This window comes from Cebus imitator, unplaced genomic scaffold (assembly GCF_001604975.1).
Source record: "Cebus imitator isolate Cc_AM_T3 unplaced genomic scaffold, Cebus_imitator-1.0 Scaffold411, whole genome shotgun sequence".
Taxonomy (NCBI): Eukaryota; Metazoa; Chordata; class Mammalia; order Primates; family Cebidae; genus Cebus; species Cebus imitator.
Genome location: NW_016107726.1, coordinates 657,449 through 680,208, shown reverse-complemented (window position 1 = coordinate 680,208; position 22,760 = coordinate 657,449). Strand labels below are relative to the sequence as shown.

The 22,760-nt window shown below is 35.1% G+C and overlaps 1 protein-coding gene across 6 annotated transcripts in view; it reads right to left on the bottom strand.

Annotated features, from left to right (window-relative positions):
- Positions 1-22,760, bottom strand: part of KCNK2 (potassium two pore domain channel subfamily K member 2) — a 216,702-nt gene that overhangs the window by 96,920 nt on the left and 97,022 nt on the right. For all 6 annotated transcript variants that reach the window (XM_017509219.2, XM_037731604.1, XM_017509218.2 and 3 more), the window contains exon 3: positions 11,051-11,168. In XM_017509219.2, the coding sequence (XP_017364708.1) occupies positions 11,051-11,168 (118 nt within the window). The remainder of the gene's footprint in view (positions 1-11,050; positions 11,169-22,760) is intronic.

The window sequence follows — 22,760 nt, the reverse complement described above, 5'->3', positions numbered from 1 at the left end:
ATGAAAAAAAAAAAAATAGCTGAGTATGGTGGTACACACCTGTAGTCCTAGTTAGTTGGGAGGCTGAGGCAGGAGAATCACTTGAACCTCGGAGGTAGAGGTTCCAGTGAGCCGGGATCATGCCACACCTGGGCGACATATAGAAGCAAAACTTTATTCCTCTTGGCTGGAGACGAGAATTAGTGGGTGGTCGTGCACAGGACCCCCATTCCTCACCCCTCTGACCAAGTGAAAGCCGAGAGGTCAGCGGCTGGCTGGGGGAGGCAGGTGAGTGCAGCATGGTGCAGGGCAGGGTTGGCTTCAGTGATGGGCAGGCGACCAGAGTAGACCAGGGGCTGGGGCAGAGGGGAGGAGGGCAGAGTGAGACTCTGCCTCCAAAAAAAAAAAAAACAAAAAACAAAAAAACAAACTGATAACATTATATACTATTTTGATTATCGCATTTAGGATTATCTATATATCATTAAAATAACTGGTTGGTCATTTCATGAAATAAAAATAAAAATTAGGTGAAGAAATGAGTGAAGTGTGACACAGCCTTGTGGGAATAGCTGGTTTGGGGCTGAATTTTGTACATTTAAAGTATGCCAAACAATTTTTAAAATTTTTTATGCTATAAAAATTAGAAGTATGGATTAAAGCAATAACAAACAATAAATTTTATTTTGTAAATAGTGGCAGAAATAAATATGTAAAACATAATACTGTCTTATGCTAATAATAAAAATTAGTTAATAATAAAGTTATCTTACCCTAAAAATTAGTATACAGTCAGTGTACAAACTATTTTCATATATGCAACCTCATTTAGCGTTCACAATTCTTGAAAAATACTAGCCCCAGCTGACAAATGAGAAAATTAAAGATAATAGAACTGTGATTTGCTCAGAAAGACAACCCTAGCTAGTGGCAAAGACAAAACCCTGAACCTAAGTTTTCTGAAGTGAAATCTGATGTTCCTTGTACTATATCACTTTTTTAAAAAAATGTAGAATTATTTTCCTTCTAAGTAACATAGGCAAAACTAGTCTGTGTCAATATGTACAGCACATGATTTTCATTGTAGTATAATGTTAATTAGGAGGTCATGTCTGCAGTCTTCTTTTTCCATCAAGTTAAAACATAGCTTCATAAAGTTGTCCATAGGTACCACTGAAATTATTTATTAAAACATGCATACTTTAAATAGAAGCTATTTAGGCAGGATATGATATTTCATATTCCTCATGATACTATAATTTATAATATATATATATGTATATATATACGTGTGTATGTGTGTGTGTGTTTGTGTATGTGTGTGTGTGTTTGTGTGTGTGTGTGTGTGTGTATATATATATATATGTGTGTATATATATATATATATATGTAGGTCTTCATCCCAAGTTCCTGGCACAGAGCGCCCTAAAACCCTTGTAATTTCCTGAGCAAAAGGGGTACCCTTTAGGAGGATCTTTTATTCTAATCATTGGTCTTTGCTCCTGGTTCTTGACACAGCTTCTAATCCCTTAGCATTTCCTGGGTGACAGAAGCATCTTTTGTTCTAATGAGGTGACTCTTACTGGGTTCCTGGATAGCTTCAGGATGGGGGCTGGTCACCAGAAAAAACAAGCCATGACCACAAGCTTGGAACTTTCAGCCCCATCTCAATTCTCAAGAAAGGTGGGAGGAACCGGAGACTGATAATCAACCACACCTAGATGGTGAAGCTTCCATAAAAATCTCTGAACTACGGGGTTTGGAGAGCTTTGGGGTTGCAGAACACATGGATGCATCCCAGGCAGGCCATGAAACCTCCTCACCCCTTCCTACGTACCCTTCCCTAAGTGCATCTTTCATCTGTATCCCTTGTAATGTCCTTTGTAATAAGCTGGTAAATGTCAGTAAACTGTTTCCCTGAGTTCTATGAGCTGCCCCAGATAGAACCCAAGGAGCCTCAAACTTGTGACTGGCATGTGGAGTGGGGGCAGTCTTGTGGGACTGAGCCCTTTACCTGTGGGATCTGATGCTAATTCCGGGTAGACAGCGTCAGAAATGAACTAAAGTAGAGGAAGCCCAGCTGGTGTCCAGTGGAGAACTGTAGAAAAATCCCACACATCTGGGTGTCAGAACGTCCTGTGCCAAGTGGTCAGAATATAGTGGGAGAAAATTGTTTCTTTTTTTTTTCTTTTACATCCCTACTTTCCTTTTTTTCTTCTCTTGCTGCTTGACTAGGCAATTTCACTCTTTGTTAGAGTCTTCAATATGGGATATTTATGCTTAGAGGGGAGAGGTGTGACACATCAACCAAACCTGGACACTTGCTTGTTGTTTTTGCTTTAAAAATAAAGTTGGAAGGGGAATAAATTTAAAATTAGCAATTAGTGTGCATTTTTGGATAACCTGTGGCTTTCAGTAGTTCATATTATCACTATTCCTCCCAATGCTCTGTTAGAATCAAGAGTTGGCTGTATGGAATTCCTTTCCATTTGGAATGAGTCATATCTGCATTGTACTTTGGGTGCATATAAACCACAAGAGTTAAACATGAACTTCGTTTGGCACAGGTACTTTTTTTTGTAAACATCAGGCAATATGCACCATACCACATAAATAACAATGCCAATTTTCCAAGAGTAAGATTGCACAAACCTAAAATAAAAAAATAAAGAATTGGGAAGAAAACAAATATGCAGCCTAATTACCAGCTGAAAGTAGACAGGCCTGAGCAAACATTATCACATTCCTTTCTTATCAAACGAAACACCTATGACACTTACAAAAAATGTTCTGATGATCATCTCATCTAGTTTTAATCATATTCAGAGCAATACTTGCACATCTGATGGTCAGTCAGATGCTCTGCAAAATCTATAATCTAGAATGAACAGCTCTGCCTTTCAGAAGTTAGGAAGGGGAAATGACAAGAAAATAAATAGGTTCTGTATCAATTCAGGGCATGAACTTCATGACTATTCCTTGCTTCCAGTGTTTGGTAATTTCAAGATCACAACATTTAACAGTGATTGCTTTTCAGAAGATTAAAATATGCTATTGCAAACTTTGCCAAATTATTCAGGAATATGTGAAAGTGTGTTTTGTTTCAGAATACAAGCAACTCCTGACTTGAATTACACCAGGGATATGGACAACTATGATGCTGGTAGCCAATGGCCAAACTTTCTCTTGCTGGAGCTTCTGTTAGATCTATAATATATTGTTATGTTTTCTTCTGTTACCAAAAACAAACAAACAGAATAACTCAAATAAAAGAAAGCAAATTATGCCTAACTTCTGGGAAGATTATATCCCTAATGTTCCCAAGTCCCCTTTCAGTTAGCAAAGGATTCAGAGTACTAGGTGCCCTTCTTGCCTGATGTAACATACATATGCAATGAGAAGAGATGACTAATTTATTTCATTATTGCTTTGGAGTCTACGATACTATTTACGTAATAATTCAGCTTTATTCCCTATCACATATACATTTGCACTCTGCCAACTTAGCTATCATTCATGAGAAATTTTCTCTGAGAAACACATTTTAACTTAGAAAATAAGCCTACATGAAGATTTTTAAGTGGTAGGAGCAAATATAGGTTTTGTTTATATTAATTTAAATAGTTGAGATGAAATAACACAGAATCAAAGACCCAAATTTATTTCGATTTCTGTATTTCAACTACACAACACCAGAAGTACATATTCTGGAAAAATAATCATCTACTTTAACAAACTTGCATAAAGAAAAATGCAATTAGTTTGTAGAGTTAAAAACTGGAAGTCACCTTGTAAAATTCCTAGTCTTTTAAGCTACCTGAAAGAATCTTAACTTTTCTATTAAAAGAAAACAACTTGCATGTACACAGTTCTCTGAGAACATGTAAGAGACTAGTGAAATGCCACAGAGTTATGAGTGTACTATATTAATAAGTTAGCACCCAACACGTAGAAGTACAACGACGTCATCCTTTGGGAAAAGGCTTACTGAAAAATTCCACACCATTGCTTCAAGTCCATTCATTTCCAAGTTCAGGCAGTGGCTTCTGTGGTCATAAAGTTGGACAGAAAACATAATTTTTCCTCATCCTTTCAAGTTTTGTAGTTTTGTACCACATCCAACAGAAAAAATGGTATTAGACTCCCTGCTGAAAACAAGCATAGGCTTTGCAGTTTTCAATAAAATTTCTGCATTTCCAAAAGTAACTCCTTTTTATCTGGAATTGCTTGTTAAAACTACTCCAAACTTTTAATTTTCTTCTTGGTGTTTTTTGTTTGTTTGTTTTCATAATCAAGCAAGTATTATACCAAACTGGAGTTTGCAGCACATCTGTGATTGTTATCATAATAGCTTTAGCAATTCAATCTAGGTAAAAGCAAACTGAAAGCCCCAGTGGCAGGTTCAAAATATAGAAACAAAAATACAAAAAAAAAAAACAAAAACGGAGAAATTGTTTAGCCAAATTCAATCTCTACACTTCAATGGTAGAAAATAACAGTCGTTTGAAAATATGAGAAATGCTGCTTTAAGGAAAAATTAAGTTTTCCATTAAGACTTAGGAGAAATGCTCTGGGATCTTAAAGTCACTGTAATGGCCTTCTTGTTATTTGCACTCTGACACTCAGAGATAATGATAATCGAGTGATAAATTTAGGCAACTCCCAACCCTGATATTGCAGTTTACTTTCCACTGGAGACTATTTTATTATTTCAATTATACTTATATTAAATTGTATTAATGTATAACTATATTAATGTATACATATAATTAATATAATTTTATATATTAATATATTGTATACATTATGTCAATATATAATTCATATAAATTCTATATTTTAATGCTGTATTAATATAATATGTGACAATATAATTATATAATATGTAAATATACTAATTACCTATTACTATGTCAATATAATCAATATATAATATATAATAAATTGATATTATATTTACATAATTATAAAAATTATAATTTTAATGCTTTCAAGTAATAAAATCATCTTACATTTTATTCTAATCTTTAAATTGGTCTTGAAGTAGAATACAGTTGTCTATACCTCATTTTTGCTAACTGCCTTTTCTGCAGTTTAACGGATTAGCTTTAAAAAAACTTAAAAACCAAAAAAAAAAAACTTAAAAAATTAAATGCTAAGCCCTCTAAAGCATTATTCTGACAGAAGTATATCTCCATCTGTAAGCTTTTTTAAAAATCACATATTTGTCCACCTTTCCCCCTCCTCACTGCTACCTTCTTAGTTCAAGTCAACATCTTTTCCCATATGGATTAATATAATAACATCTTTGTGAGGTGTTTCCTCCACTTAGTTTTCTGATTCTCTGATAACAATTCATTTCAATTCTGTAGGAGTCCAGATCTACAGATTAAGGGCTCAGTCCACAGGACAGCTTCCAGGTCAGACACCAGGGGCAAATGGCATGCTGTGCTGCCCATATTTCTACCCAGCCAACTGTAAATTTAGGGGTTCCCAGGACCCCTCCTTAGATCGGTTAACTCCCTAGAAGGATTCACGGAACTCAGGAAAGCACTTTCCTTACTAATACTGGTCTATTATAAAGGATATAATATAGGAACAGCCAAATGGAAGAGATGCATTTGAGTATGCATAAAAGTCGGGGTATGGAGCTTCTGTGTTCCACAGCTTCCCCCAGCATACCACCCTCCCACCCCCAGTTTTCACCGACCCAGAAGCTCTCTGAACTCCATTGTTTAGGAGATTTTATGGAACTTTCACTAAGTAGGCATGACTGATTAAATAATTGGCCATCGGTGATTAAACTCAACCTCTGGCCATTCTTCCCTCCCCAGAGTCCTGGGAGTGAGGCTGAAAGTTCCAGCCAGCTAATCACATGGTTGGTTTCTCTGGCTATTAGCCCCCATCTTGAAGCTATCTAGCAGCCCACCAGTAGTCATCTCATTAGTGTAAACTCAGGCATGGGTGAAAGGTGCTTGTTATGAATAACAGAAGACATTCCCATCACTCAGAAAATTCCAAAGATTCTAGGAGCTCTGGGCCGAGAACCTGGGCCAAAGATCAAATATATTTTTGTATTATACTACATTTTTCACTGGTCTTCTGCTTCAACTTTTGCCTTCTGAATGGCAGCCAGCATCACATCATGCTTGTGTCTTTTGCTTAAATCTTTCAGTGGCTGCCTACTGAATTAAGAATGTTACAATGACCTGTGAAGTCCTACATGATCTTGCTGCCTCTTATCTCACTAACCTCACTTCTTTTTCCTGCTCCTCTTCCTCCAGTCCTCCAGGCACTGCCTCATCTGTATTCCCTGAACATGCCAAAATCTGTCCCACCCAGATCTTTGCCATTGTTGTGTCCTTTGCCTTCATTAATCTTTCTACTTTTTTTACATAGCTGATTTATTTTCATCATTCAGGGTTTAGCTTAAATGTCACCTCCTCAGAGAGTTCTTGAATCAGCCTCTTTAGAACACCTCCCACTCCCTGTTCTGGCTCCATCGTCTATTCTCTATTGTGAGTTTCTTTTGCTGCATTTATTGCAGTCATTCATCTTGTTTTTAATGTACTGATTGGTCATTGATCTCTTCAACCCCAATGTGAGCTGTAAGAGGGAGCCCATATACCTTGTATTTCTAGTCTTGCTGAATTCAAGAAGAAACAAACAAACAGAAAACGGATTGGGGGAGAAGGGGACTGCTAAAATGAAGCCTCCTAAAATAATACAACTTTTAAAATCTTGGCCATATTTTTACTCCTTTCTCACAAAAAAATCAACTAGCACTGTCTATGAATTACAAGCCTACTGCCTAAATATTCGCTTCACTTTCAATATTTTGACTCCTGTCTCTTTAGTCTATTAGTCACCAAGGCGTGTTGATTCTTGCATCTAATTATTTCAACATTTTGTCTTACTCCTGTCCTTCAACATCAACTCCAATCATCCCAGTCAATCCATCGCTCTTCCCTAGGTCAGTGCAATGCCTCCTAACTACTCTCTCAGATAAATTATCGGTATTCACTAACCCTCTTCCTGACAATGCATCTTGTCACTTTTAAACTTTTACTTCACTTTAAAAAAAAAATTTATGTTCTATCTTATTAAAGTAGATCTTCAAAAATTGGATTATTTTCAATGTGCCCTTTCCATCTAAAGCAGTCAATATTTCTCACTACTTCTTTAAACAATTCCTTTAAGCAAGTCTACACCAACAGTTACCTTTCTATCCCCAAAATGAATCCAGCTCATTCCTCTTTTTGGATTTTTGCTTAGTCATGCCACAGACTGGGAGGGTTTTTCCCCTTCCTCAGTCTAAATCAAAACATTTTCTTCAAGGCACAGTTCAAATCCTGCTTCTCCACGTAAGCCTTTCCTCTCAGTTCCAGCCCACGTGTTCTTTCCTTTTTCTCAATTCTCATAGCACTGAAACCCCTGTTCTATGTAACATTTGATTATACAAGACTTATTTTTGTTATTCTTCAGTCAGTTCATATGTGTAAATGTTATCTCCCAAATGAGATTGTAAGCAGGGACTATGTCCTTACTTCCTTTGTACTCCTGGCAATGGCAGAAGTAGCACAAATCCAGCAGGAGCTCCTTACGTTGACTTATTAATTAAAATGATTCTGAGGATGAATTCCCCTCAACTCCAAGCAGCCATTCTAGATAACTGACGATAGTCAAACAAATCACACTGTCTCTTACTCCTGGTCTTTTCCACATGAGCTCCTGATACCTGCAAGCCTCCCTTTCCACTTTTCTCCACCCTGCAAATTTCTAATTCTTTCCAGTCAACTGGGACAATGCCTACTAAAGAAAAGGAAGCATCCCTTTGCCTCTTTCTCACCCACCTACCTACCCAATATCTATGTAAAGTGTTGCACCTATACATTCCCATTAATTGCTCTTAAAACACAACTCCTGGCACACTGCATTATAAATGTTTATTTACCCACACTTCTCCCTGACTGATCTATATACAACTTAAAGTCAAGGAATGTATCTTTTATCTTTACAGCGATGGAGTGATAGTGTTTTATTATTTGTTAAATTAATAAATGAACAAACACACTGGCAATGAAATCTGTTGAAATGGCTAATAATTTAGCCTCACAGGTATCAATATGGTGTTATATAACTTTCAATAAGTCATAGCTCAGACAGTATACAATGCCCATTTGTTTTCAGTTTCAAAAATAATTATTATGCACCTAATATGTATCAGGCATTTGGAGATACAGACAAGATCCAAATAATTAAAAATCCCTAACTTCACAGAGCTAGCATTTTACCAGGAAAAGCAGGCAAGGGACTATGGCTTTTGCTCTGAGTTGGAAACCACAGAAGAGTTCTGAGCAGAAAGTTTCTGCAATAACACTGGCATGCGATGATGCTGCTTTGGATAAAAATGGTGGCAACTTGAATGCTGAGCAGTAGTGAATGCATGAATCTAATTTAAAGGCAAAGCCAACAAGACTGGTATAAGTAATGGAAGTGGGATACGAGAGAAATGGAATGGACAAGAATGGATTCTAGTCTGCGTAACTATGGAAAAGAATTTGTGAAGAATTTGGAAGGATATAACTTTGGAAAGGGCATTTAGATATATGAAGAGACATTCTAAAATTTGGTCTTAAATTTTAATATTTTATTTTGTATAACTTCCCTTGGGCACATTTCCAAGGAATGATAGGATTATGTTTGCTTCTTAGAACAACTGATAAAATTGAACAGAAAAACCTTGGACAACTGTGGCCAACTCAGCTCCATGAAGCACTGCCTGTACCAGGCACCTTATAAAAGCCACTAAAATTTATTTTCCAAAACTCTCTCAACTTCTAATGTCATTTTAAAATGTCTTATGCAATGCAGCTATTGCTAAAGGTCATAATTTCTATGATTGCTAAAACACACTTCAAAGCCCACACAATTATTATCATTAGCAAAAATTAATAATTATACTTTGAATTTTATGGAATAATGAATTTGATTTCAAATGCACACTTAGGAAAGACGTCAAATATTTTCCCTTGCCCTAGACTATCGTAACCTACTCCAAGGTTAGAGGAGATGGTGTTGACCTGAAGAGTAAAAGACCATTCAGCAAAAAGCCCTCATGTGGGTCACCCAGAATGACTTAATCCACTGAAGACGAAAGCCTGAGATAGAACAGTAGGAGATCTGGACTCTCAGGCAGCTACCTAAACAACCTAAATGATCAGCTACTGTGCTTAATGGCTATAATTTGGGGTAAGGCTGGTAATAATGGTTTATTTTTTTTTTCATGTGTTGAAGTGTATGTCTGCAAAACTTACTGTATTTGGGGATTCAAAAAATGAGACTGTTTATAAACATACAGGGCAACAGTAAGTCTGTATAATGACTGAGTCTCCTGCAAAATAATTTAGTGGTGGTCATGATGAGTTATAACTTAGACTTTTGAATTTTCATTGGCAGAAACAAACCATTCTCACTCGGTCTGTAAGCTTTTTTTCTTCTAGACTCTAAGTAGTTTACACAATAAATAGTTATTTCCATAGTAGAAATGGCCACGATGTCTAAGCCCCAAACTTAACCTGTTATTATGGTTGGAAATCAAGGTTGCCATTCTTCCAGATTTTCACAGCCACACAACTTTCATCCTAGCTGATGGAAATGAAAGAGTAAACATAGTTTCTTGACCTCTTAAAAAAGGCAAAAAAATCAACATGCTAAGGTATTTATTTTGTAAGTGATCCAGCACAAAGAGGCGCTACAGTGAATTCATATAACAATAGAACAGTACAAATACCTGTAAAAAGAAAACTTTTAAGGGAGAGTTCATCCATAAATTTTCCATATTCTCCTATTTAGTTCTTTGATATAACCTACTGATATGAAAACTTTATATATATCATATTTTATGAATGACACAAAAAAATAAGATTGAGACTTTCAGGATTTCAATTTATCCCATAATCTGAGATTAGTACCATTACAAGGGTAAGCAGAAAGAAAGAATTCCCTTTTTTACATATATTTTCTCACACCTGAAATTCCTTTATAACTATGATGAGTCAATTTCCTTTTTTTATTTCTTTCTTTTTAATTTGGAAAAATATTTGTCTTTATTTTTCAAAACACTGAACCAGTAAGTGTAATACCATAGATGTGCAGAAGTCTCCAGAAAATACCTTTCCTTTCTTAAAAAATATGCTTTAAAAGCATCTCTTTCCATGAGCAAGGCAGCTATTACCCTTCCCAATTCTTACAGAATGACAAGCGTGGCTTTCGCTTTGGGGTCTTGCGTTTAGGTTTCCTGAATACCTTTTGGGCGCTGAATGACAAACTAACAGAGAGAGGACATCTACATGTACCCATTCTGCTGCTTTAGAAGATGTCAAACACATGCGTGGGTGAGTTCAAAAAAGAGACCACATTCCATTACGCAACCCTTTCAACATTATAACAAACAATGCAATTAAAAGTTTAGTAAAACATCAGGGGCCTAAACTTTCATACTTTTTATAATCCTCACATTTCAGTGTTAAATTTCACATATTTGTGCTACTGGCAAAATATAATGTATAAAAAAACAAGCCCTGAAGTCATCGTCATAAATGAGCATATAACAGGCATAATCTGTTAAAACGTACAGTTAAAATTTACAAATTGAAAAAGGTGATATCACATGAGATCGTCCACGAAAAGAATGTTAAAATTGTATTCAAATCCTTTCCTGCTACACAAAAAATATCAAAAATTCAGGAAGGTTAAAAACTACTCGTCTAAAGAAATAATCATTTTAAGCTGTTTATTGACATTACTACTCTTAGTCAAATGACTGAACTACGCTGCTCCTAAGTTTTACATGTATTTTAAAGTCAACTCAGCATTCTAAAATAACTAGTTCATTTCCATTATTCCTTTGTTTAAATCGTTAAACCACCTTTTCAAAATCAATTTACTATAATCTAGTTTTTCTACCTTAAGTAGATCATTTTGACCAACTATATAAAAAATTTCAAACAAATGGATATCAGCTCACAAACTGTATCAAAATAAAAAACAAAAATAAGTTGTCTCCTACCTATGGTTGTAATAACAGTGCCAGCAAAGAAGAAGGAACTTCCCAAATCCCAGTGACTGATTTGATTGGAGGTGTTTCCTAAAGGTATAATCCCTGCATTTATTGCTGCCACTATTTGCTGCAAGTTTAAAAAGAAATTTATCAGTACACATGAATCACATGGAGACATCAAACAGCACACCGTCCACCCCAGAAACTAATTATTTGACAAAGAGAATCAACTCTAAGATTTTGCTTTTCCATTTAAAATGCATAATATAGCTTAAAACTTTATGCTGAAGAATTTAATAACAGTTAAGTTATAAGAAACTTACATGTGATATCAAGCGAACTGATTGGTATGAAGATTATAATATTGTACCAATATGCATTCATAGTCATCAATTAACATATTTAATGACTTATTTGGATTAATAACTAAATATAACAATGCTCTCTAGTAAGCACCACAGAGTAAAAATAGTAGGTTGCAAACTATAGTTACAATATATAATAGCTTCATCAAAAAGAAAGGATTTTCAAAGTGCTGCTCATTTCAAATGTTAACCATATGCATCCAAGTCTGGATTGGCTATAACTGTACCAAGCCTATATCAAAAAGAACTAACGAAACAACTTAAGATGAAAGGAAAAGGCAACAGCATTTCACAATCAAGATTAAGGCAGTCCATGTAGATCTATACTCTTAGAATTTCTACAGATTTTGGTAAATTCTATGATGATGAGAATCACCAAAGCTCTGCAGATGACAATCTGTCAGCAATATCACATAGAGACCACTAAGATCTATTGCTGAGAATGTTGAGTAGTACTAAGAGAAAGACAGAAAGATGACATTATAATCCCTCTTCAATCAGCACATTTTGGGAGGTGGAGGTTGGAGGAGGAGACGCACAAAAGATAAGACAATATGTTAGGAGAGAATGTATAGTAGAAGACAGACATTGCAGGAGATGATGGTTCTGTTGGAAAAATAGCTTTGGAGATCTTTACTATTCAATTTTCAGATTATAGAATTGGAAGAAACATCATTTGATAAGGAAACTAAAGGCTAAGAGAAGAAAAGTGGTTGATTTAAGGTTAAATAGTTTGCTGTAAATGGACAATAATACACTCTGAAAACAGGGTACTACTCAAGGAAGTTACTGGTACATGAAAAAGAACCGGTAGCCCACAGCTGAAACGTAACATAAAATCTGACTGTAACATAACATAAACGTAACATAAAATATTTCAGAACTGACTGTTACGAAATACATCTGATTTGTCTTAATCTATGAATTAAAAAGTTAATAGTTCTGTGTAAAGTTAATTAAATTACATTGCTTTTATTTAACAGTGATATATATTTTTTGTAAAGAAAAAAAGGGAAAATACAAAAAGGCATAAAGAGGATAATAAAAAGTCTCCATAATTCCAGAATCCAGAGACAACCACTGTTAATGTATTACTACATCTATGCCTGGTAGTTTTATATACTTTTTTACATAGTTGTATTCTCTATTCTTAGTCAACACTATGACATGCAATTTTTTGTCATTACCATATTTATTTAATCATTGCCCAATATGTAGATATATATATTGTTCTAAAATTTGAATTAATATAAAATGTGCTGTTGTGAACATATTTATGCATAAATATTTTTCGACTTCTGAGCATTTCCCCAGGAGAGATTGCTAGGAATAAATTTGCCACAGTAAAGATTATGAATACTTTAAAGCATTTGATGTATAGTAGCAAATAACTATCTTAGAAGGTTGTTTCAATTTATAACTACCCCCCAACAATTTACAAATGCTTAGCAATACCTCTAATATTAATGACATTTATCTTTAATGAAGTGATAAAATATATTTCCATTTACATAACCCTATGAATAATACTGAACATGAGTGATTCCTTTATCTAATATTAAATGCACATAAATATATACATATACACACATATGCACCACACACAGTGAAGTTTGAGATAGCTAAGTCTATTCATCTGACTCTGTGTTGTAACTATAATGTCAGATAAGGCAGCTCTCCCTTCATTATCTTGCTTTTAATGTTTTTGCAGTTATTGCTCTGTTATTACTGTATAAACTTTAGCATTTAAATCTTAAAAAATTTTCATTTTCATAGGTTTAACACATTTCCATTGAAATACGTTAAATATTTCACATATGTTAAATATTTGAAAATAGAGGAAATCTATAAATTAAAAAGTAAATACTATTATAATAAACTTCATACCAAGGAAGATGGTGTGAATCTCTATTTATTGAGCCTCCTATACCACACCGATTATATATTCCATATAGATCTATAAGGTTATAACCAAATATTTCACTTTTTTCTACTTTGAGTTATAAGTGGTTATTGCTGTTGTATATATAAATATATAGTGCCAGTCCTCTGCACCAGCAATTCCCAAAGTTTTTATCTTGAAATACTTTACAATTTCCAAAATTAATGAAGAATCAAAGAGTTTCTGTTAGTGTGTCATCACTATTCATATTTCCTGTATTTGTTTGAATTTCTGATTTTTAAAATGTTCATGTAAAAATAACAAGAAAGCCTATATATAATTAAGTGATCTATTTTTACAATAAATAATTATGTCTTCCAAAACAAAATACATAGTGAGAAGAGAGGCAGTTTTACAATTTTATAAATCTCTTTTAATATCTGGCTTAATAAAAAACAGGTATATTTTAATATGTTTCTCCCTTCAATCTGCTGGAATAGCACATCACATAGCCACTGGCAGACTTCACTGTACACTCAAAAAGTGAGACACGGCCAGGCGTAGTGGCTCACACCTGTAATCCCAGCACTTTGGTAGGCCAAGGCAGGCAGATCACCTGAGGTCGGGGGCTCGAGACCAGCCTGACCAACATGGAGAAATCCCATGTCTACTAAAAATACAAAATTAGCTGGGCATGGTGGCATGTGCCTGTAATCCCAGCTACTCAGGAGGCTGAGGTAGGAGAATCCTTTGAACCCAGGAGGCGGAGGTTGCAGTGAGCTGAGATCACACCATTGCACTCCAGCCTGGACAACAAGACAAAACTATGTCTCAAAAAAAAAGAAAAAAAAGAAGTGAGACAAATTATTATATATTTTTTATATTTAAAAGACAAAAACATCTTAGTACTACAAAGAAAATATCTTTGGCCAAGTGTGATGGCTCCTGCCTGTAATCCTAGCACTTTGGGAGACTGAGGCAGGTGGATTACTTGAGCTTAGGAGATGGAGACCAGCCTGGGCAATACGGTGAAACCCCCTCTCTACAAAAAATACAAAAATTAGCTGGGCCTGGTGGCATAATCCCAGCTACTAGGGAGGAAGAGGTGGGAGGATCGCTTGAGCCTGGGAGGTCAAGGAGGCAATGAGCTGTGATCATACCACAGCTCTCCAGCCTGGGCGACACAGGAAAGCCCTGTTTCAAAAATAAATAAATAAGTAAATAAAATAAAATAACGTTGATGTTAACAAATCTCTGAGCAGGTCTTGAGGACCCCATTTTGAAAACTACTATTCTATACTGAACTTGTTATTTTTTGTTTATTTGTCTGATTTCGTTTTTTACCTGGAAAACCAAAGTAAGCAAACTTATCACTTAAAAATAATTTTATCCCACATTTTTAATAGCTATGTATTATTGATTTTAATGTCTTATTGAATTAAACAGTTTTTCCAGAGCTAAGCTAAATAAGAATAATGACAGCAGATTCTTTATTTTTGTCATATAAAATCATCAATGGTTTAAGTGTTTAATCCCTAAATATATTGGCTGTTGGCAAGAAAATGGCATTTAAATAAAATATGACAGCAAGCAAATAAAAAGACAAAATTTTAAGAAAGTAAAAAATAACTTTGAAAAATATTTAAGAGCAATAAGCATACAGGAGATGGAACAGAGGTAATAAATGAAGAAACATAAAATGGTTCTATTTTATCATAAATCAAATAAAGTTATTGGTTCATAAACTCTAATCTAGTGAATTCATAGGCTATGTAGCTTAAATACATATATCAAGGCTTCATAAATCTGAAAGAGTTTCTTGTGATAATCATGCTCTTATCTAGTTACTCTGGAGGGAATGGCTTCACAGTTAATAAACATGGAAATGCCACTCTGATTCATGTGCACACAAACAATACAGGCACAGGCACAAAGACCTCTAGGATTATAACTCCCAGGAAGAACTAACTGTTTCCAGTAAAAATCAGAGAAGAAGAATTTAGACAGATTATAATTGCATCAAAGTATATTTTTAGATTTTATGTACATTTCTTCAACACATTCATTTATTAAAAAATATTTAGCATTTGTGTATGGTACTAGGTGATGGAGAAGCAACAGAAAAGAAAAAAAGTACCTGGTGTTGTAGATGAGAAAAGATAAGGTAGGCCTTCACACTCTGCCCCATTAATTAAAATTAATTCTTTTACTGACTATAGTAGTTGATTTCATATACCCTCCATAACCAGCACTATTTTAGCTTATTCTTTTCCTCATCAGTGATGAGGTACAACATCACCCAGATACTTGGATAAAGTCCACAAATTATTTAAATTCAAAAGAAGCAAATGCAGACCTATAATTAGAAACAGTAGTATCTGGCACCATGTGGGTTGTAAATAATTATCACAGAGCTGTAATTATTGAAATAGAGGTTTGAGATAGAGCTAAGGGTATGTCAAATCACTATGAGAATGAGTCTACCATGAGGTCTTTTCTCTAGAATATTCTTGTAAGTCTATTTTGTATTTTTGTATGAGGTCTCTTGGTCAACATCCACAGGAAATTGGATGCCCTTTCCCACTCACTGATGTAGAACTAAGAATCTCTGAAATTTCAACATCAGTTCAGGTCATCGGAGTACTTTTCCGATGCCTTCATGAGAACTGTTTCTGGGTGTGCCATATTACGTGGCTAAAGTAACATAATCACCTCACTGAAGAGATAATACAATTTCACTTTTTCATTAGAAGCAACTTTTCTGTAGAATCAAGTCATGTTGACAACTTGTGAGTAAGTTGAATGGTTTAGGTTAAGATAAGTGAATGCGGAATCGTATGTATTCCACCTTAACATATGATTACCTGAAATGCTGATTAATAAGAAAGGACTTCCAAACCTAAAACCTACCATAGAGGCAGTAAAGGATAATCTTGATTGGATTCACATTGAATTTTGCTCCTCAGTTTATAGACAAACATAGAATGTATACTAGGGAAAATTAATACTTGGATCCACTTAAGAGTGTAGCATTAAATTTAAGAAATAGAGCTCTAGGAGGCTTATACTCATGGACATGATAAAAATAATTATGGAAAATCTTGGTTTCCATGACAATGGTGGCTTTAGAATCAAAGTTCACAGAGTTCTTCTGTGAATTTGTACATTCTGGGATTGTAAATGCTGATGTCTCAATGCCATCTGGCATTTTGGGACTTTATTCAGCTTTAACACTGAACAATGAGAAGACACACTTATTTGTAAGTATATGGGACCAGTACAGGCTTGGCATTCAAGGCAATAACTGACGATCATGAAAAGATTTCTGTCAGTCCAATTCCAAGGAATAGATTTTCGCATGCTATAAAGTACTACACTGGCCATGTTTTTATTAAAGAAAAAGATATAGGAAATTGAGCAACTTTGGAAAAGCCTAAAGTATTGCTTTCAGAGTAGGCTATATTGTGGATCTTAAAATACAAATAGCACCAGAAGTTCTGATTTTATGTATTTTTCCTATATGAGATGTTCATGTTCATCAAAACAATACAGAATGTTTCGAATAAATCCCTCCTCTGTTATATCATCATCAGGGTTTCATTAAAATATGCTATCACATCTATCTTCCTAAAATTAGAATCACATTAATAATTTGAACACTTTTAAGCTATAAAATAAAGTTCTGAACTGCAGGTACAAGGAGTTAACGCCTAATTAGGTTATACCAATGATGTATGTATAACTGGTTCAATGCTAACTTATTTTGACATTTAAGATTGCTTCCACTTTTTCTCCTTTTTAAAAAAAGTCATAATTTCCAATCAATTGTACAATGGCCAAATCTACTTATAATTATACTGACATATATACAATTATACAGCTCCTCAAACAGCAACAAGTATTGTCTTACCAAATTTCTGGTAGCTGCAATTACAGATCTTTATTTGTGACAATTTTTCTTTGTGGGGGAACCAGTTCCACCCTGAGAAGAAACTCGTGTTTAGGGAAGGAATCCAATCACACATCCACAACACTGCCTCTGACCACTTCAACCATGTAAGCGAGATTATTTTTAAAAACTTGAAGAATGTGGGATGAGGAAAGTAGAATAATAAATGATGCTCTCATTGCCAAAGGACTTTGTGGGAAGATAATAGTAGGTATCATTACAATTTATGGTTACACCACAAAAATAATCATCGCCCGTCAATAATACACAGTCATATGTGTGTATTGTTGCCAAAGGCTACAGGATCCTCACGCATCTCATTCTTAACCTCTGGCTGTGTGTCAACATTATGATTACCTTATTCCAGATGATGTGAACTGTTTTGAATAGTCCTGCTAATAAAACCAGAGAGTGTCTCAACATGGCCCTGCTCTCACAGGCTCTGAATTCACAGACAGCACTGGTGGAGCCTAGGCAACCTTGACTGGCATATTTGAAGCAATAAAGAACCACATTGGTTCTAAATTTTTTCTAAATTTTTTTTAAAATTTACTCAATGTATATGTCTGAAATGTTACTTGTGTTATTTATGGACATCATTTATACAAGACACTCCTCCTCTAATGTCAGTAACATGTAGCAGTCTTATGATTGGGCTGCTTCTTGGGCCATTTTACATATCAAATTAGGTTCTGGTAAGGGGCAGCAGGATAGAGGTTTTTTGTGAACTTACATGAAAACCATCCCATGGCACATTCTTTGCACTACAGGGAATAAGCCCCAGAAACCGGACCCATCTTCTTTACCTTTTTGTCCTTTCATGATATTCTGGAAACTAAAGTATGTCATTGGGTTCCTCATATGAATCCAGTAATATAGGGTAGGACCCTTAATAATCTACCAAGGGAGCAAACAACTTCTTGAAAACCACACTACACTAGCATATTGCTCTTCAAGAATATTCCATGAGCAGTTCTCAGCTAATGCTAACCCTAGGTTGAAGCATATAAAATTGCCAATATCTGAACATTTGGTACATGCAAAATGGCAATTAAATATGAGCATGCAAAAGAATAGTACTCGTGTTTTGATGAACGGTGTGTAATAACATACTAAATTTCACTGCAGTGTGATATTTATTATTGCAGTATTAAGGCTAATTTCCATGAACAGGAACTTGTTACTAGCAAATCAATCTATTAGGCTCTCTTTACAATTCTATAGTGAAGGATATGTTCTTACTAAAGGTAAACGCTTTATTGCTGAGAATGGTATTCTGAGGAAATGTAGACTGTTGAATCCTTATTGGAAATTCAAGTTGTATTCCATTTTTGCATACATCTGAGAAATCCAGAGATACTCATATTTAAGATAATTAAATTTTATAGAAGTAATTTCATATATACATGATTTGATATCAAATCTTGTGACTCATTACATGAAACTAGTTTTTCAAAAATTCTGTAGTTATATGGACATGATACTTGTTTTATTTTTGTCTGGGAACAATAGAGGCATCTGCCTAAATATAAAATACAGAAATCCCAAAGTTACATTCCACAATTAAATGAAATGTTATAAGTATTAACAAATGTTAGATTTTCAAAACCTAGCATCAATAATCTTTTTCCTTTATAAAAATGTATTTCTGATTTCATGTGAAAAAAAAGATGGAGTAGTACTTTGCATATTTTATACAAAATATAGGTATTTAAATCATACTATATTTAGAGACTGATAAGCATATTTTCAATGTTCCCCCACAGTATATTTTATAAGGAAGACTTTGTAAGAAATGTGCCATAATGTTTTTAATCCATGGTTTTTGCTGGAAAAATTTCGAGTCAAAATATGTTTACTTCATGAAGCTTTTCTTAAATAAAATTTAATTCTTATGACTTAAAAGGGATAGTATTTTTTACAGAAAGCAGTTTCTGCACACTAGACTTCAAGAAAGCATGTCTAAAAGTAAATATCTTGCTTACCTTCTCACATATTTCCTTGTATTGGGGGATTATGCAATTGAATGTCAAAACTATTTTTAAACAGTCTAATGAAGCCTACAGCTTTTTCCTTGCTCTTTTGAAAGTGTAAATTTATTTTCTGTTAGTAGAAACAAAAGCTGAAAATCCAAAGCAGGGAGCAACAGATTTGAGTGTGGATATCATCAAAGGGCCAGAAAGCAAGAAGCATACTGCTGGGTATTTGGGTTGTCTTTCCCTGTCATATCCATTTAGGGAGCTTTGTTTTAATCATATAAGTAATATAAATGTTATTCAACATTTGGAAACATAATACTAAAGAAAAAAAATCAGTCACAGTTCCTAAGACAGTATTTTGCAACATGCATATTTTCATATTTTAATAGTTGTAACAATAAATCTGCTGAAAACTCTTTTCGTATAACATAAGCACATTCCAAGGCATTTTGTAGTCTTCAGAACCATCATTTTTAAGGACCGCAATACCTCACTAAGTAGCTACATTTAACATATTTTTCATAACTAGTCCCCTATTATTGAGTAAACTTGTCTAACGGTGTCTAAGGGCAAGTAACCATTCGCTGAGTTGTTCTAGAGAAGACTTATACATCCGGCAAGGACTGAACTTGAAACACTGAAATTCTTTTTTCTTTGAGCCTCAATGAAATGAGCACAGTGGTGTACAGAAGAAAACAAAACAAACATGAAGAAGACCCTGTGCGACTCTGAAGGCGCAAGAAACACACCTGGGAAGCAAAAGCACACTGAGGCTGCATTTCCCCAGCATGCACTTTTCCATGAGTCTTCCTACATTCCACATCATTGTATGGAATAATATTTTATGGGACTACTAATTTTTGTCTATCTTTCTAGCCACCTTCTTCCCCATCTCAGAATGAGTGGAAGAAAATGGTTAATAAAAGAAAAGGAAAGCATGAAAAGAGGAGGTAGAAGAAGAAGTTAGAAACAAAAAGGCAAGAAGAGGGGAAAAAGATCACGGTTGTTTAGTCAGTAAGGAAGACTCAGCTCTAGGAGAGTAAGATATTTATCTAGGCAGTTCCTTTAAAAGAGGTTGTCCTCAGGGAGTGGAAGGAACATCACACACCAGGGCCTGTGAGGGGGTGGGGGACTAGGGGAGGGATAGCATTAGGAGAAATATCTAATGTACATGATGGGTTGATGGGTGCAGCAAACCACCATGGCACGTGTATAACTATGTAACAAACCTGCACGTTCTGCACATGTACCCCAGAACTTAAAGTATATATATATATATATAAAGAGGTTGTCCTTAAAATAGGATTTGAGTAGGCAGGAGACTGACATCAGGGAGACAGTACCAGAAATAATATTTTTGTACTATTTTGCCCAAGGCCTGCAACACTAACCAACATTTATTTACACACTATTTTTCTAAGGTCTGAATTTCTAAACTGATGAGAAGAAAAAAGCTAAAATGTGAAAAAGAGTGTTTTTCTCTGTCAATTACACACATCCATAGGGTTCCTAAATTTGGAAAATTTGTTGGTTTTTTCCAATAGAAAGTCACTGATCTCTATCTATTTGATTTCCCAGTGCACTTAAGCCTATAGCTCCATAATGGATACAAGTTTAAACAAAAAGGAAGTGTTTTAAACCTATATAAAAGTAACCACAGGGGAAACAGTTATGAAAAGTATTCAAGTTTTCACAGAAAGGCAATATTTTTATGTAAGTTTTAAAAACAAATGGATTTTTTCCCTGTCCTTCCAGAATCATAGTGAGAATTGAAACTAAAAATTCATAGTAACTAAAATATACATAGTGAGGATTGAAAATCTCAAGCTCTGTATACACACACACATACACACACACACACACACACACATTGCAACAAAGTAACCAGTTAACACAATTTGTATTTGAATAAATCAAACTTCCTACAACCCAAATTAGTCATGAATAAAGGCACTATACTAAGACATTCCAATAATATCCTGATAGAGAGATCCTGTTTCAGGCCCCACAAAATGTGTATTTCTCACTTTGAGTGAATTGACTCATTGCCATTAATAAGCCTACAAGAAATTTCTGTGCTTTTAGGCTGCAGGTAAAACTTCTTAATATACTGCAGAGGAAGTTTATTAATGACTTGCTAACATTTTGCAGAGAAAAGGAAGTCTCGCAAAACTGTTTAATATGTTTATATTTCTTGGCTTAATGTCACAAAATCAAGACAGCGAAAATAATATATAACTTCCCAAAACATGGTGATTCATACTTATTCTGTCTTAGTTCTTAGGTTTTTCCAAGTTTCCCCCGTCTTTCTCAATTACACACCCATACACTCACCAGTTATAGCAAATGCTGAATTGGTTTAAATCCATTTCCTTTGAGAAATAAGAACCTGATAGAATTTCTTGCCTTTTTTTGAGCCAACCGGAATAATGGAGCTATCCTTTGACGCCTGTCCAGTAGTTATTACACAAAAACGCAATTAAACCCTTCCCTCAGGCACCTCTGGCTGGCAGGAGAGTGTCACACCACAACCATCAGTGGTGAAAACGAGCTTGGCACCTTTCCTCGTGTTTTCTACATTAGTCACTCACATATGCTGCATTGTTCATCTTCATGCACACTAGGATACCAACCTGAAGAGTGCTTCCAAGCACAGAACCCTATGAAGGGGAAGATGCTTCAAAATTCACATAATAACCATGAGGCTAGTGGGTCTTTTCTTCACCTCCTCTGTCTCCTAACTCCCACAATCCAAGAGTATGTTTGTGAATATGTTGGTCAAACAGGTAGAAAACTTTTAAACTGAGTAGGGAAAGAGAAGAGTAAAAAGTCGCAAAAAAAGTCCTTCCATCTCTCAAGGATTCAAAAGAGGTATGGAGGGGAAAGGTTATAGACATTAGGCAATGACTGAATACACTTGAACCTCACTCACACTTTCATTTGGAATCACTTGCTGTACATCTCTTGGGGCTGGGTGCAGTGGCTCATGCCTGTAATCCCAGCATTTTGGGAGGCCAAGGTGGGCAGATCACTTGAGGCCAAGAGTTCAAGACCAGCCTGGCCAACATGGGAAGACCCTGTCTTTACTAAAAATACAAAAATTATCTTGGCATGGTGGCAAATGCCTGTAATCCCAGCTAACAAGGAGGCTGAGGCATAAAAATCACTTGAATCTGGAAGGAAGAGATTGCAGTGAGCCGAGATCATGCCATTGTTCTCTAGCCTGGAGACAGAGCGAGATACTGTCTCAAAAAAATAAAAATAAATAACATCTGTTGGGCATCCTCTAGATAGCTACCTCTCTTTAAGCTAACTATTTAAAACAGCAGTGAAAGACCTGAGGGGCTTCACCAAGAACCTTGTGAGCATTATGCATATAGTTTTACTTAAGAGGGATCAGATACCCTCATACCTTTCACAAAAGCTGAGGTGTAGAGAGGCTAAGGGGGTCACTTGGTCAGAATAAGTAAAATATGCCAAAATAATGATAAAATAACTTGGCAAGCCAGGCTCAGGTCCTGGTGTTATATTAATAGTTCAGCTG